Source organism: Pan troglodytes, chromosome 11 (genome assembly GCF_028858775.2).
Source record: "Pan troglodytes isolate AG18354 chromosome 11, NHGRI_mPanTro3-v2.0_pri, whole genome shotgun sequence".
Lineage (NCBI taxonomy): Eukaryota > Metazoa > Chordata > Mammalia > Primates > Hominidae > Pan > Pan troglodytes.
The window spans coordinates 6,101,894-6,119,449 of NC_072409.2; the positions used below are offsets into that span (position 1 = coordinate 6,101,894).

General features: G+C 44.6%; 1 protein-coding gene across 19 annotated transcripts in view; it reads left to right on the forward strand.

Moving 5' to 3' along the window:
- Window positions 1–1,427: 1,427 nt before the first annotated feature.
- Window positions 1,428–17,556, forward strand: part of SETX (senataxin) — a 95,947-nt gene continuing 79,818 nt past the window's right edge. For 10 of the 19 annotated variants that reach the window (XR_010148809.1, XR_010148808.1, XR_010148807.1 and 7 more), the window contains exons 1-5: window positions 3,360–3,572; window positions 4,751–4,857; window positions 9,068–9,251; window positions 12,030–12,240; window positions 15,871–15,980. Coding sequence is in view for 13 of the 19 variants with exons in the window: in XM_016961925.4 (XP_016817414.1) it covers window positions 9,075–9,251; window positions 12,030–12,240; window positions 15,871–15,980 (498 nt within the window). In the remaining 6 variants the exon portion in view is untranslated. Of the gene's footprint in view, window positions 1,820–2,367; window positions 2,472–3,057; window positions 3,170–3,359; window positions 3,853–4,750; window positions 4,858–9,067; window positions 9,252–12,029; window positions 12,241–15,517; window positions 15,708–15,870; window positions 15,981–17,556 lie in introns of those variants that run through there. The other 9 variants (XM_054659215.2, XM_024345946.3, XM_054659213.1 and 6 more) reach the window with 8 other exon arrangements.

Below are 17,556 nucleotides of genomic sequence, written 5' to 3' on the forward strand. Positions count from 1 at the left end.
GAGGCGGGCGGATCACGAGGTCAGGAGTTCAAGACCAGCCTGGGCAACATGGTGAAACTCCGTCTCTACTAAAAATACAAAAATTAGCTGGGCGTGGTGGTGCGTGCCTATAATCCCAGCTACTCAGGAGGCTGAGGCAGGAGAATTGCTTGTACCGAAACCTGGGAGGCGGAGCTTGCAGTGAGCCAAGATCGCACCACTGCACTCCAGAGCCTGGGCTACAGAGGGAGATTCCGTCTCAAAAAAAAGCCTTGAGCAGGAATGGATTTTTTTTTTTTTTTTTCTCATCAATGTTATAACAAAACCACATTGAACAAAATGATCTTATTAGAGAACCTGCTATACTTAATATTGTTAAGGTGTCAATTGATTCCCCAGATGTATCTAAAAATACAATTCAATCCCTATAAAAATTCCAACTGCTTGTACTTATTTATTTGCAGAAACGGACAAGCCAATTTTAAATATTCACATGGAATAGCAAGGGACCTTAAGTAGCTAAAACAATTTTGAAAAAGAAGAACGATACTGGAGGCCTCATACTTCCCAGTCTTTTTTTTTTTTTTTTTTTTTTGGAGATGAGGTCTCACTCTGTCGCCTCGCCTCCCGGGTTCAAGCCATTCTCCTGTCTCAGCCTCCCAAGTAGCTGGAACTACGGGCATGCACCACTAAGCCTGGCTAATTTTTGTATTTTTAGTAGAGACGGGGTTTCACCATGTTGGCTAGGCTGGTCTTGAACTCCTGACCTCAGGTGATCTGCCCGCCTCAGCTTCCCAAAGTGCTGGGATTACAGGCCTGAGCCATTGCGCCTGGCCATGTTTATGGTTTCATCAGCTTTAGAAGTTTGTAATTTGTACTTATTTATTCATTCCAAATAAGTATTAATTTTCATTTCTAATTTTATATTTACAAAGTCTATTGCAGTGCTTCTGTCTAACATTCTATAGGTTGTGTAAGTTTTGGGCTCAACAATCCCTGAATGCACCTTGAATCAATGAGTCTCAGGACATAACATTGAGTGTAAAAAGCAATTTGCAGAAAAATACATCCTTCATAATTCCATATACAGAGTTAAAAAGCATGTAAAATTTATATGTTGTTTACAGACAAAAAATGTGGGAAGATGATAAGGCCTACAGAGGGCTTCAGGGACAGGAGGAAATTATGACTTTTGTGGGCTCTGGGCACAAGTTACCTTCATGGCACTTTTCTCCATTAAAAAAAATGATAAAAATTATATTTTATGGCCGGGTGCGGTGGCTCAAGCCTGTAATCCCAGCACTTTGGGAGGCAGAGGCGGGCGGATCACGAGGTCAGGAGACCGACACCATCCTGGCTAACACGGTGAAACCCTGTCTCTACTAAAAATACAAAAAATTAGCCAGGCGTGGTGGCACGTGGCTGTACTCCCAGCTACTCCGGAGGCTGAGACAGGAGAATGGCGTGAACCCGGGAGGCGGAGCTTGCAGTGAGCCGAGATGGCGCCCCTGCACTCCAGCCTGGGTGACAGAGAGAGACTAGGTCTCAAAAAAAAAAAAAAAAATTATATTTTATGACTGTGTTGGTATAAAGGCTGTGTTGGTATATTAGTGTTATATGGTAAAACAAAATATGTTCAAAATATTTGACAGGATGAAGAAGTAGAAAAGAGGAAAATAACGGTCAACGCGTGCTGCTCCTTGGACGGTTAAATTTGCATAACGGCCACCAGGCCCTTCCAACAAGCCACGCCCCCTTGCTAGAATCTTCCTTCGCCTTGGGCCTTTCCCGCAGCGTTCCCCTGGGCTTGCTCCTCATCCTCGGGCCAGGGTTCTCCTCGGTAAGGCTGTATCTGACCCACTTTTCCCAAGCTGGCCCATCTCAGCCTCTTTTCTTTATCGCCTGAGTCACCACTACTAATTGTTTAATTTCCCTGTCTCCTCTATTAACTGTAAGATGGTGACGCTGCATCATCGTGGTCAGTAGTAGGCGTTACTAAAAGGGGGTAGGGGCCGGGTGCGGTAGATCACGCTTGTAATCCCAGCACTTTGGGAGGTCGAGGCGGGGCGGATCACTTGAGGTTGGAGTTTGAGACCATCCTGGCCAACATGTTGAAACCCCGTCTCTACTAAAAACATGAACATTAGCCGGGCGTGTGGCACACGCCTGTACTCCCAGCCACTCGGGAGGCTGACGCAGGAGAATCATTTGAACCCAGGAGGCGGAGGTTGCAGTGAGCCGAGACTGCGCCACTGCACTTCAGCTTGGGTGACAGAGCGCGACTCCATCTCAAAAAAAAAAGGGGGGGGGGTAGGCTTTCCAGTGGATTTTACTCTTTTTTATTTATTTATAGACTTTTCTGAGACAGGGTCTTGCTTTGTTCCCCAGCCTGGAGTGTAGTGGCACAGTCACGGCTCACTGCAGTCTCGATCTCCCGGTCTCAATGGATATCCGCCCCCTCGCCTCAGCTTCCCAACAAGCTGGGCCCACAGGTGCTAATTTTTTTTTTTTTTTTTTTTCCGGAGAGAGAGTCTCGCTCCTTTGCCCAGGCTGGAGTGCAGTGGTCCGATCTCGGCTCACTGCAAGCTCCGCCTCCCAAGTTCACGCCATTCTCCTGCCTCAGCCTCCTGAGTAGCTGGGATTACAGGCACCCGCCACCACGCCCAGGTAATCTTTTTATTTTTAGTAGAGACGGAGTTTCACCATGTTGGTCAGGCTGGTCTCGAACTCCTGACCTCAGGTGATCCACCCGCCTCGGCCTGCCAAAGTGCTGGGATTACAGGCGTGAGCCACCGCGCCCGGCCTCGGTGGCTGAGTTTTAATTTTTTTTTGTAGATACGGGTGTCTCGCTATGTTGCACAGGCTGGTCTCTGAACTCCGGGCTCAAGCGAGCCTCCCGCCTGGGCCTCCCAAAGTGGTGGGATTAGAAGCGGGAGCCACCGCGCCGGCGCGGGATTTACTCTGCCGTGTTGCGCATCGCGCGCATTGTTCGCAAGACCTAAGGTCTCCCTTTCTTGTAATATAAAGGATATACACATATTCCTCCGAAATTACACGTTTACATAATTTACATTTCAGGTCTTTAAAGGAAATCAAAAGAGAAAAATTACTTCGTCACCGTAGTACATCCGCTGAGACACCTGAGGCGTGGAAAAAAGAAGAAAAAAGAGGGAACGGAAATGGCCAGCGGGTAAGGGCTGACCCCACCCGCAGCAGAGCTCATCCCGGAGCCGCCCCGCCCGCAGGAAGCCCCGGGCGGGGCCGAGGTCAAGGTTCCGCGGCAAACTCTCCCAGTCCACCCTGACGGGGACTCGGGATTGGTCGGGCCCCAGCTGCCCGGACGTGACGCCAGCGCCCGGCGTGGGCGGTGCACCGCGGCCGCTCTTCCCATGCCCCGCCCCCTGGGGGGGCACCAAAACCAGAAAGCAGCGGCCGGGGCGGGGCCTGCGGCCGGCCGACTCAGCGCGGGGGCGGGGCCTACCTCGCGGCAACAGCTGGTTGGTAGCTGCGGCTGCGGGCCCGCACTTCCGCTGGTGGCCTAGAGCGGGGCCCGGTATGGAGGTGGGCTAGAGGCCGACGCCAGCCAGAGAGCGGTGAGGGTAGCGGCGGGCTGGAGGCCGTAGGTCGGGCGGGCGTGAGCGCAGACGCGGCTTGTGCTTGCAGGGCCGCTTCGGGGAACCATCGCGGCGCCTAGGTCCCGGTGGGCGGATGGGGGAAGAGTCGGCGCGGGCTCGGCCGCTTCCCTCGGTGCGGGGGCGGGAGTACCCCTCGACGGCTGGCGGCCGCCTGTTGCCTTCCTGCGCGCTGGACCCGGTCGCTGCGACCCCCTGTCCTTCCGTTGTCTACACTGCGGTCTCGTGTGAGCTGTTTTTGGTGTGGACACTGCGTAGTTTCCTTGGGGCTGAGCGGGAGGTCTCGGGGTGGAAAGTGTCGGTTCCCTCCACACGCTCGTCTACCTCCCGCCTGGAGTCCCTCCCTTTGTTGTTGTTGTTGTTGTTGTTTTTTTTTTTTTTTTTTTTTTTTTTTTTTTTGAGACGGAGTCTCGCTCTGTCACCCAGGCTGAAGTGCAGTGGAGCAGTCACGGCTCGCTGCAACCTCGTCTTCCTGGGCTCCAGCGATCCTTCCGCCTCATCCCCCCGAGTAACTGGGACCATAGGCGCGCGTCACCACGCCCGGCTAATTAAAAACAAAATGTGTTTGCAGAGACAGGGCCTGGCTGTGTTTCCCAGGCTGAGCTCAGCTGCTCCAGGGATCCTCTGAGCCGCCGCGCCCGGCCGGTCCCTTCGTTTGGAGGAGAGTCTGTTACTCCCACTTGGAGGGGCTGGAGCTTTTGCTGCTGGCCACAGGACTTTGTCCGTCCTCCCCAACTTCTGGGATCTAAGGATGTGCCCGGCAATTTGCACGACCCAAGTGAAACGGGGGTGACTGCCTTGAGGGAAAAGAGCTCCACAAGGAGAAGGCCGAGTGTGGTATTTGATAAGTGACACAGCTGAGGATCCTAGGATTGATGTTACCTGCGCGGGCTAATAACTTGGGGGATTTTTGGCTCGGTGCCTAGCTGTCCCCGTGAGTGGGGACAGCCCCTTGTGGAACTGGGAGTCAGAATTGCAGTTCTGCTGTTACCTGGAAGTCCACAGCCAAGTTGTCTAACCTATCTGGGCTTCCTCATCAGCCAGCAGTATCTGTCTGTAATAGGATCCATACCAGGCTCAGATGAGATAAAGAGTATAAATGCCACTTACCAATTTCGTTTTTTGTTTTTTAATTTCAGAAATGTTCTTTTGGGGCCAGAGTCTGGGCATATATGAATGCAAATCCGTGTTTGTTCACAACTAAGCCCAGCTGAGACGATCACTTTTCTGTAGGCCATTTGTCCAGGTAATAATTTTTTTTTTTAGCAGGAGTTCAGAGCACCAAGGTAAGTGCAATGATGGAAACATGTGCAGAGTCCTAAAGGGACAGAGAAGAAGGTCATCAGAGACAGACTGGAAGAGAGGACGGGTCGGACAGGCCCCCCCCCAGACGTGATGACACTCAGGAAGGGCTTGCACACTGGTTGTTCTCAAATCCAGCTTTCTCTTCGAATCTTAGTGGAGTTCTTTAAAAGGGAAACAGTTTTATCCATAGGATAAAGTATTTTTTAAGTTCCTGAGGTAAGTCTGATGTGCATTCACAGTTAAGTACCAGGCAGAGGTAGGAGGGTGGGTTTCCAAGGCCAGTGGAAGAGCTTCCATAAAGGCAGGGAATACCAGTCACCATGAATGGTTTTAGGAAGAGCAAGTCAAGGGAGGTAAGTGTGGAGGAAAGAGATGATGTGGAAGCTGGATCATCGCGGGCCTTGTGTGTGTTGAGCTCAGCAATTTGAATTTTATCCCAACATTGGAGGAGGAGTCATTTGTGCTTTGGAAGTCCAGTTTGGGGCTTTGGCCTCTGGCAGCATTTTGGAGGAGGAATTGGTGGCGATCAAACAAGAGATAGATCATTTAGGCTTCTTCAGTAATCCAGGCAAATGATGAAAATGCATTGAACTAAGGCAGTGGCGGTTGCACTGAGAAGAAAGTAGAGATGTAATTAAGGGGTAGGCTCTGGAGCTCAGAGATGGCGGCTGAGGGAGAAGGAGCGTATAGGATAATTCCTAGGTTACTGGTTTGAAAATTGAATGTATGGTAATGTCATCAACAAGGGAATATAGAACAAATAACAGATTTAAGGGAAGGACTTCATTGGGTTCTGGTCATGTTTACTTTGAGGTGCCCGTCAGATATGTGAGTAGAGATACACTGTATGCAGTTGGATATTGAATATATCTGGAGTTCTAGGCTAGGCTGTCAGTTATTGAGTAGGTGGAACAGTGCATCATTTCACTCAACCTCCGCAGTAGCTGGGACTACAGGTGCGTACCACCATGCCCAGCTAATTTTTATATTTTTAGTAGATACGGGGTTTCACCATGTTGGCCAGGATGGTCTTGAGCTCTTGACCTCGTGATCCCGCACGCCTCGGCCTCCCAGAGTGCTGGAATTACAGGTGTGAGCCACTGCGCCCTGCCTGCATTAAGTTTTACAATACATTCTCAGTCTGGGCAGCTTCAATCTAGGCAGTAGTTGAAGCAGTGGTTTGAAGTAGGTCGCCCAGAAAGAGTACTGAATGAAGAGGTGAGAATTCTCAGGACAAGCCTTCGAAAACTTTAGCATTTATATGAGTAACAAAGGCAGGGGTAATTATGAAGGTGATTGGGTAAAAGTGGTGTCCAAAAAAATGGTGTGTTGTAGGTAAGGAAAGGATGGGCAGCATTTTCATATGCTTTAGCAGAGTCAGGTCAGGAACCTATTGGATTGGTAATGTAAAGATTGTTAGGGACTTCACATTCAGTGGAGTGTAAGGGTAGAAGCCAGAGTGCAAAGGAGCTGAAGAGGTGGGAGGGAGTGAATCTAAACTTCCAGATGTTTAGCTGAGAAGTGTAGAAGAAAGAGATTGTTATTTGAAGTTTCTGGCTAGCTAATGTTGAGAAATGGATAGCCTAAGGATAAGTCTGTAGAAAATTACAGTAATACCTATGGTGAAGCATCCTATATTTTTGGTTTTGACACATTAGCTCTCTTTTTGGTGGGTGCTCAGAGAGTTGCTTTAATTTTGATTTTGCAACTTGAGTATTGTCTGGACACACCCATTTGTCATTCACTAATGATTCCAAGCAGTTACAGTCTGATGAAACTAACAAAATAGACCTCAAGAAGAACTGAGTTGTATAAAAGCTTAAGAGGATTCACAGTAGTTTAGAAGCAATAATTTTCTCCCTAAAAGACAAAATATGCCCTATTGAGGTTTCCTGGGCTTAGCCATTAGGCCAGTGATGATTTTAAATTTGAAGACAAAACCACACACACAGCCTTTTGAAGAAGAACCATGGAAGCACATGTTCTCTTGTTGGTGTGCTCTGCAGCAGTATTCTCCGTTATCTTCTAGAGGCCATGACACTCACCTATTTTGGTAGTAACTCCTATATATTTTGAAAAAATTTAGTCTTGCTTTTTTGGTTGTGGAAATAGGCTAGTTTTCTAAGTGAAATAAAAAGCAAATTCTGTAGTTTTCTTAATAGAAGGTTTCTTTTGTTGTCTCCTTTGTTAGTAATTATTTTAAAGTACACAACATTTGGAGCTTCAAGTAAGGTAAGTGGGAAAAGAAGTATGCAACATTTTATTTGCATGGTAGTCTCACTTAAGTTTTTTAAAGCTTAAATTGGCTGCAATCTGTTAGCTGCTGAAATCATGCTTCAAATGTTTGAGAAACCTCCATGAAGTTTCACTTGCTGTTCTTACATCTTCTAAGTTCACTTTCCGTATTAAACTAGGTTACCGGGAAAAAAAACAGCTTCTGCAAGCTGTTAACTTACTAGTAGTGTGATGTTGGCCTCTTAGGTACAAGTAATTCTTCTTTTGAATAAAATAATTTTAAATTCTGCAGAAATACATTGACGACCTTATCCCATGTTACTTGGCATTTCCTAGTCTGCAGTGCCCTTGTACTAGAAGGCATTAATAAAATGTAATTGAATTAGAGTTAGTGTCAGGAAAGGGCGGTACTCTGCGGCTATCACTGCATACTCTTTTTCCCCCCCACGTCGATGAGAACTGTGTAACTCATGTTATCCTTTTTCTCTGCTTTCAGGAAACTCCTCATGTAGAACTTAGTGAAATTAAATTTCTTCTAAAGAAGTTTTGATTTTGTTTTTTGAAATCTCATTTTTAAATGTCCTTTTGTGTGTATGTACTTTAATGTTGAAAGCTACCCTAAATTCTTTTTAGAACCATGAAGAAAGTACACCTCTTCAAAAGCAGAAGTAAAAGTAATATTTAATAAATTTTAAAAATCAATTCATATGACAATGTATTTGATTATGCTTATGCATTTCTAAATAATTATTTAATTGTGGGTATAAGAAGAAATTAAAGAATTTTTAAAAATCACTTTATTTTAGGAACTAGCTTTATGCCACAGAAGCCTCAGCAGCCAAGCCTAGTTTCTGTTGAGATGTTTTATATTTCTTGTTGGTAAAGATTATGTATTCTGAATTTTAGGGTGATGGTGATACTCAAAAATCTCACACTGCCACGTTTCCATTCCCACATACTCAGTGTCTTCACTTAGGTTTCTTTTTTTTGTTTGTTTTGAGACAGAGTTTCACTCTGTCACCCAGGCTGGAGTGCAGTGGTGCAATCTTGGCTCACTGCAACCTCTGCCTCCCACGTTCAAGCAGTACTCCTGCCTCAGCCTCCCAAGTAGCTAGGATTGCAGATGCGCACCACCAGCTAATTTTTGTATTCTTTTTAGTAGAGATGGGGTTTCACCATGTTGGCCAGGCTGGTCTCGAACTGCGGACCTCAAGCAGTCTGCCCACCTCGGCCTCCCAAAAGTGTTGGGCTTACAGGCATGAGCCACTGTTCCCAGCTTATTTAGGTTTTTTAACCTCCTTCTAACCTTCTTTCTCCCTGAGTGGAGAGTTTTTAAACATTTTTAAAAACTGCCTCTCCTGTGAATTTTATTACCACCAATATATTGTGTCTCTCTTTATGTACTGTATGTTTATCTGAGCTTTATATCTAAAAAGAGGAGGGCTTTTTCACGTCCCACTAACTAGTTTTAGATCTCTTTGAGGGTGACATCACTCCTGATGAGAATGCTGAGCTAGGTCCATTCAGTTTATGAAATGAACTTAAGTTTGTAGTTGGTAACTTTTTTCCCCATTCCAAAATCTGTACTTTGAAAATATTGGTAAGTCTGGGTCTCTGTATATTTTCTATCAGTACTGTGTTGTTTTGAGCCTTCTCTGTAGCACAACTTTATGTTGCCTTATGATACTTATTCCTTATACAATGCTTTCATTTTTCTATGTTTTTCGTATGTCAAAAATAGAAGGATTTTTTTAGTTTAGTGAATCAGTGATTGATAAGCCAGCCAGCAGAAGATTTGGGTTTTAGTGACACATTTTAAATTGAAACCAGGGTCACAAGTTGGAAGTGTACCTATTCTTGACACACAGTAGGTCTGAAGTTGGTTTTCTTCTTGATGTCATCTTTTCTGGCTGTAGGTACAGAATGAGCACATGTTGTTGGTGTACGCCAGGTGGTGCTTCCACCATTGACTTCCTAAAGCGCTATGCTTCCAACACTCTGTCCGGTGAATTTCAAACAGCCAACGAAGACCTCTGCTACTGCTTGGAGTGTGTGGCTGAGTACCACAAAGCAAGAGATGAATTGCCATTCTTGCATGAGGTAAAATATATTAGATGGGCAATATTTTTCAGAGCTTGATAGCTGGGAAGAGAGTAAGTTTGAACTCCGTTGGAAGTATTCAGAGAAATGATACGATTTCAACTTTGTGGGTTTTTTTTTTGTTTTTGTTTTGTTTTTGTTGTTGTTAGAGATGGAGTCTCACTCTGTCACTCAGGCTGGAGTGCAGTGGAGCGATTATACATATATCATTTTACACATTCGAGTATATTCTTAGGACAAATTCCTGAAAGTGGAAGTGCTGTCTCATGATTTTCCATGGGCCACATGGGTTTTCATAGTTTGTTTTGCTATGTTTTGGAGACAAGGTCTTTGCTCTGTTGCCCAGGCTGGAAGTGCAGTGGTGCGATCACGGTTCACTGCAGCCTCAGCCTTCTGGACTCAAGCCATCCTCCCACCTCATCCTCCTGAGTAGCTGGGACTACAGACATATGCCACTATGCTCCGCTAATTTTTAAAATTTTTTTGTAGAGACGAGGTCTTATTATTTTGCCCAGGCTGGTCCTAAACTCCTGAGCTCAAGTGATCCTCCCGGTTTGGCCCCCCAGTGTTAGAATTACAGGCATGAGCCACCATGCCTGGCCGACTTTGAAGGCTAATATAAGTCAAGTACCTAACTCATTGCCTGGTATATACTAGGTGCTGAGTAAATGTTTATCACGGATGGAATTGAAACCTGGATCAGAATTTTATGATCTGTTGCTTTTAGTCACATTGGTATAAAATAATTTAATGAAATAAAGTCATTGGGAGGGGATTTGTTTCATAATTTTTTGGTCAGTGCTGTAATACATGCATGTATCTGAGTATCTGAATGGCCTGGGTTTTGTTAGTGGGTTTTTTTTTTTTTTTTTTTTTTTTTTTTTTGAGACAGAGTCTCACTCTCTTGTCCAGGCTGGAGTGCAGTGGCGTGATCTCGGCTCACTTCAACCTCTGCCTCCCAGGTGGGTTCAAGCGATTCTCCTGCCTCAGCCTCCCAAGTAGCTGGGACTAAAGGCACGTGCCACCACACCCGGCTAATTTTTTATTTTTAGTAGAGATGGGGTTTTACCATGTTGGCCCAGCTGGTCTCAAAACTCCTGACGTCAGGTGATCTGCCCACCTCGGCCTCCCAAAGTGCTGGGATTACAGCTGTGAGCCACTGCGCCTGGCCAGGGTTTTTTTTTTTAATTGGTAATAATAACTTCTTTTTTTCTTTTTTTAATGGGCAAATGGCATAAACCTCTAAGGGCAAGCATATTTTCCAGTCATGATAACAAAAGTGAAAGATATAATTCTAAATATTTGGCTTTGAATATTTGGTTTATTTATTTGATGAAAAACAGAACGTAGACCATAGAGATATATACAGTATATAGAGGAGAGGATGACTAGTAATGGACTCGTGTTGAGAAACGTGCACTTTATAAAGTTTTCTAATTATGAAGCTATCCAGCGTCTTTTCTACTACAAGCTGCGCTAAGGTAGTTAGCTATGGCTAGAACATAGAAGGGAAGACATACAAGGGCCTCGGTTTTGCATTTGACAGAGAAGCTCCAGCTTCTCTTTTTTTTTTTTGAATGTAGTTGATAGGGATGTTGAGATATTTATAGAAAACTTCTACAAGAGAAGTGTTTAAGGCTGAGCGCTGTAGCTTACACCTGTAATCCCAGCACTTTGGGATGCTGAGGCAGGTGGATTACGAGGTCAGCAGTTTGAGACCAGCCTGGCCATCAAGGTGAAAGTCCGTCTCTACTAAAATACAAAAATTAGCCAGGCGTGGTGGTGGGCGCCTGTTATCCCAGCTACTCAGGAGGCTGAGGCAGGAGAATCGCTTGAACCCGGGAGGCCAAGGTTGCGGTGAGCTGAGACCACGCCATTGCACTCCAGCCTGGGCAACAGCGAGATTCTGTCTCAAAAAAAAAGAAAAAGTGTTTAAACATATCATACTATTTTTTGTTTTCTTGTTTTTTTTTCATTTGTTTGGTTTTTTGTTTGAGATGGAGTTTCCCTGTTGTTGCCCAGGCTGGAGTGCAGTGGCGTGATCTTGGCTCACTGCAACCTCCGCCTCCGGGGTTCAAGCTATACTCCTGCTTCAGCCTCCCGAATATGGGATTATAGGCATGCACCACTACGCCTGGCTATTTTTGTATTTTTAGTAGAGACGAGGTTCCTCCATGTTGGTCAGGGTGGTTCTGAACTCCCGACCTCAGGTGATCCGCCCACCTCAGCCTCTCAAAGTGCTGGGATTACAGGCAGGAGCCAGTGTGCCTGGCCTGTTTTCTTTTTCTCTTAGAGGCAGGGTTTCCCTGTGTCATCCAGGCTGGAGTACAGTGGCACAATCATAGCTCACTGTAGCTTCAGATTCTTGGGCTCAAGTGATCCTTTTGCTTCAGCCTCCAGAGAAGCTAGGACTGTAGGCATGCACCACACCTAGCTAATTTTTCTATTTTTTTTTTTTTTTTTAGTGACAGGGTCTTGCTTTGCTACCCAGGCTGGTCTCGAACTCCTGACCTGAAACAGTCCTCCTACCTCAGCCTTCCAAAATGCTGGGATTACAGCTGTGAGCCACTGTGCCTAGCCAATATCTCATACTGTGTGTACTCATTTTTCATAAAAGTGGCCACATTTGAATAGTTTTCTTTAAATCTAAAATACAATCTCTAATACTTTACATTTCAGAATTTTTGTACTTAGGAAAAGGCTTTCTAGGTCGTCACATTCAGTGTATCTTGTTGATGATAAGACATAACGCACACTGCCCATTTTATTTTCCTCTAGGTTTTATGGGAATTAGAAACCTTACGTCTCATAAATCACTTTGAAAAATCCATGAAGGCAGAAATTGGAGATGATGATGATTTATATATAGTAGACAACAATGGAGAGATGCCACTGTTTGACATCACTGGGCAAGACTTTGAAAATAAGCTTCGAGTTCCTCTTCTTGAAATACTGAAATATCCTTACTTGCTTCTACATGAACGTGTTAGTGAGTATCTTCATGGTTCCTCAAGTTATATCAGTTTTATTATTTTAGTATCATAAGAATTTGGGCTTATCTGTATTGCAAATTTGTTTGCTAAACATATAATTAGGATATATAATTAGGACTTCATTTTTTTTCCAACATTTTTTATTTTTTGAGTTCAAACACAAAATACCTATTTTTGGGGCACAGTTCAAACTTACCTTGTTCAGAGGGTAACTGAAGATTGTTTTTATTTTTTTTTAGAGGCAGGGTCTTGCTGTGTCTCCTAGGCCGAAGTGCAGTGGCGCAGTCATGGCCCACTGCAGCCTCTACCTCCTGGGCTCAAGTAATACTCCTGCCTGAGCCTTGTGGGTAGCTGGGAGTACAGGTGTGTGCCATTGCGTCCAGCTAATTTTATGTTGTATTTATTGTAGAGATGAAGTTTCACTGTTGCCCAGGCTGGTGTTGAACTCCTGGGCTCAAGCAGTCCTCCCACCTCAGCTTCCCAAATTGCTGGGATTATAGGCACGAGCCACTATGCCTGGCTCTCAACATTTTATTGTGAAAATTTTTTAACATAGAAAAGTAAATTATACAGTGAACATGATATACCCATCACATAGTTTACACGGTTGTTAACATTTTGCTATATTTGCTTTATTACGTATCTGTTCACCTCTTTGTTCAATTATTAATAATTTTCATTCTCGCCGGGCGTGGTGGCTCACGCCTGTAATCCCATCATTTTGGGAGGCTGAGGCAGGCAGATCACCTGAGGTCAGGAGTTCGAGACCAGCCTTGCTAACATAGTGAAACCCTGTCTCTACTAAAAATACAAAAATTAGCCAGGTGTGGTGGCAGGCACCTGTAATCCCAGCTACTCAGGAGGCTGAGGCAGGAGAATCACTTGAACCTGGAAGGCGGAGGTTGCAGTGAACCAAGATTGTGCCACTGCACTCCAGCCTGGGTGACAGAGGGAGACTCTGTCTTAAAAAATAGTAATAATAATAATAATTTTCATTCTTGTAGTATGTCTGTGGCAGGGTTTCTCAGCCTTGCACTGGTGACATTTTGGATAATCCTTTGCTGTGGGCTGTGCCGTCCATTGTAGGATGTGTAGCAGCATCCCTGGCCTTTGTCTACTAAATGCCGCTAGCACTCCCTGTCTCCTTTGTGACAACCAAAAATGTCTCCAGACATTGCTGAATACCCCTTTTTGGGGGTGAGGTATAAAATCACCCCTGGTTGGGAAATGCTATTCTGTAGTAATTTTCATTAACCACTATGGCATGGCTTATAGCTGTCTAGATTTTGGTTGTTGATATTTGCATTTCATAATACGAATCTCTTGAAAGTAAAGGCATTTCCCTAACCTATCAAATCTAACAATACCTTTTTTTTTTTTTTTAAAGAGTCTCACTGTTGCCCAGGCTGGAGTGCAGTGGCACGATCTTGGCTCACTGCACCCTCTGCCTCCTGGGTTCAAGCGATTCTCCTGCCTCAGCCTCCCGAGTAGCTGGGATTACAGGCGCCTGCCACTACACCTGGCTAATTTTTTGTATTTTTAGTAGAGACAGGGTTTTGCCATGTTGGCCAGGCTAGTCTCAAGCTCCTGACCTCAAGTGATCCGCCCACCTCGGCCTCCTAAAGTGCTGAGATTACAGGTGTAAACCAGCGTGCCTGGCCCAAAATAACGATACTAAAATCTAGTTCATTTTCATATTTTCCCAATAGTTGCAAAATGCGTTTTTGGCTGATTTGCTTAAATTAGAATCTAGTCAGGGACCACACATTGCATTTGGTACACAGTTCTTCCAGCTCTTTTAATTCAAAACAGTCTTCTTAGCCTCGGGAGTGTAGCAACACCCTCCCTCCCCCATCTCTACAAAAAAGAAAATTTAACTGGATATAGTGGCATGTGCCTGTATTCCTAGGTACTCAGGAGGCTGAGGTGGGAGGATCATTCGAGCCCAGGAGGTTGAGCCTGAGGTGAGCCATGAGCACACCACTGTACTTCATTCTGGGCAACAGCGCAAGACCCTGTCTCTAAAAAACCCAAAAACAATCTTAAGTTGACGCTTGAACTGTGCAGATCCAGTCATACATGGATCTTTTTTCAACCAAAGCGGAATCAAAAATACCATATTTATGGGTTGCAAAACCTGCTTCTCTGGAGGGTCGACTTTAGGTATATGCTGATTTCTCAGGGCCAACTGCAGGACTCAGCTGTGTGTGGATTTTGGTATCCTGGAACCAAACCCCTGCACGTGCCAACTATGTTTGTACAGAAACCAACATGTGCCCTCATCTTTTTTTTTGGCCATGAGTTTGACTTGTTGAGGGAGGCCATATATTTGCCCTGTAGGATAACATACTTTATGGATTTTTCTGATTTCTTTCCTGTACTGTTTGTCTAAACCAATAAATTCAAAGTAACTAGATTTGAAAATTCTAAGACTTTTTCAAGTATTAAAGAATAATCTATCCGTAAAAGTATATAAGCTTGATGTTTTTTTGCAAGTCAAACAGATTTGTGTAGCCAGCATCCAGATCAAAAATCGAAACATTATCAACATCCTAGGAGTGCCCTTCATGCTTTTCTACTCACTATGCCTCCCCATCCCTAAAGCCAACCGCTGTCACTAGTGAAAAAACTATGATATTGAAAATGTAATATGAAAAAACCACAATATTTTTTGAAATTTTACAGCTAAAGTTGATTCATCTGAAAGGGTAAATGGATTGTTCAGTAAATGGGAGTGGGATAGCTAGTCACTTTAGGGGTAAAGCTGACTTTGTTCCTTGTTTTTGTATCAGATAAAGTCTAGGTGGATCAAAACATAAGATACAAATGGAGTTGGACCTATAACCATATGGTTACAGGTCCTTTATACATTCCCTATGGAGATAATTATCTTAAGTGTGAATAAAGAGCTACATTCTTTTTTTGTTTTGTTTAGAGATGGAGTTTTGCTGTTGTTGCCTAGGTTGGAGTGTAATGGCATGATCTCAGCTTACCGCAACCTCCACCTCCTGGGTTCAAGCGATTCTCCTGCCTCAGCCTCCTGAGTAGCTGGGATTACAGGCATGCGCCACCACGCCTGGCTAATTTTGTATTTTTTTTTTCTTTTTTGAGACAGAGTCTCACTGTGTCGCCCAGGCTGGAGTGCAGTGGCGCGATCTCGGCTCACTGCAAGCTTCGCCTCCTGGGTTCACGCCATCCTCCTGCCTCAGCCTTCCGAGTAGCTGGGACTACAAGTGCCCACCACCACGCCCGGCTAATTTTTTGTATTTTTAGTAGAGACGGGGTTTCACCGTGTTAGCCAGGATGTTCTCGATCTCCTGACCTTGTGATCCGCCCGCCTCGGCCTCCCAAAGTGCTGGGATTACAGGTGTGAGCCACCGCGCCCGGCAAAAAAGGGATCTGTTCTAATAAGGTCAGAATAATTTCTAAGAACACCCTGTGATCAACGGATTTAGCCTGTCAGGTAAATATTGTTCCTGCATTTACAATATAAGCATTTTTATGCCTCAATTTGGAAAAATAAAAAGCAAATTTTTATTTATTTACAGAATAGCCCAAGGAGCCTAATTTAGGGAATCTTGATAAGGTGATAAGATTTATGTATTTTACTTATTTTTTCTTTTTAGACGAGTTATGTGTTGAAGCACTTTGTCGGATGGAACAAGCCAATTGCTCCTTTCAGGTGTTTGACAAACATCCAGGGATCTATTTGTTTTTAGTCCATCCCAATGAAATGGTGAGTGTGAGTGTTGGGCGATAGAAGGGTATATTGTACTTTTGTACCTATAGATAGCTATAATAGCGGTTTTTGGTGTGGATTTTGTTTAAAATGTTTGCTAAAATTTTTCTTGCTTTAAAATTTACTACAGTTAAGTAGAGGGCGCTCTGGGGTCAAAGAAGAGGGGATCTCAGAGGGTAGGGGATACTTACCGACAGGTGATGCGTGATCTTAAAAGACAAACGGGAGTAACTTGATGTCCTTTCAGTATGTTGAACTGAACTCAAGAAGGCCTCTTCTCTTGACTTTCTCACCTGCTTGACCCACTGCAGACACATGGAGATACCGGTTACAACATTTGAAAAGTTATTTTGCTGATAGATTAGAATTAAAACAAGGGGAGGGAGGGAGACTGGGAAATTCTGGTGCTAGAGATGAAGAAGGACAAAATCCAGAACAGTGAGCAGGAACAGAAGCAGATAGCATTGAAACCTGACATAGCCCTTTGGCTAAGGTTTGAGATCTTGTCACCTTTTGTGGTAAGACAGTCTGTGCTTCAGGTCTCATGCCTAATGCCACCTAGAACTGAGTGACTACATTAAGCCAGTAGCCAGGAAGGGCTACTCTGCCAATGTAAGGCAAGAAAAATTACGTTTTTTAAAAAAAGCATGGTAATGGGATTGCCAGTCAAGATGATGGTGAATTTCAGTTTCCTCTGGGCCAAACACATATCAATGATATAAAAAAAAAAGCAAAAGGAGGAAATTAAAGGGGTATAATCACATTCCTCCAAAGGAAAACTTATTTCTGTGGACCAGCAATGGAACAGAAACATAAAGTAATAAATGAGTGGAAACCTGGCCTGGGTGGCGGTGGGTAGCTCGGGATTCAGCTTGTGCAGGACAACAGGAATTAGAAGTATACTCCAGGCAAGGCAAAGAACCAAAGCCAAACCCCGCACTCCAAACAAGGGGCGGATGGGGGTGCTTCTTTGCCTGTGAAAGAAGGTTGCCAAAGTATTAAAAAGGTTCACTGGCTTTTTAAAAGCTGCTTACATATGGAGGAAGCAGGTCTGGTCTTGTAACCAGTGCCTGGGCGAAGCACTTGCAGCCTTGGTGACTGAGTCTGCCTAGCCCTTATGTAACCAAAGGTTGGGAGCCCTGAGCTGCTGATAGTAGACCTAGTTCTGGAGCAGGACTCTGAAGGATGGATAGAAAGCAGCCCAAATTTATATTTAGGAAGGGGAGGGGTAGTGGTAGGAGGGACACAGAATTCCTCCCTGTCGGATGAGCTTGCAAACCAAATCCCTGAAACACACGAGGAAAGCGCATGCACTGACAGAACAAAGACCAGCACTGTTGGTCCTTTCTCTAGGTTTAACTCTAGAGGAACTTGAAAGAGAAAATGGAGAACATTGAGAGAAACTCTGAGTTGACAAGGGCTGGTTTATTAAAAAAATTTTTTTTTATTATTATATTTTATTTTTTGAGACAGAGTCTTGCTCTGTTGCCCAGGCCGGAAGTAGAGACAGGGTTTCACCAGGTTGGCCCAGGCTGGTCTCAAACTCCTAACCTCAAATGATGCACCCACCCCG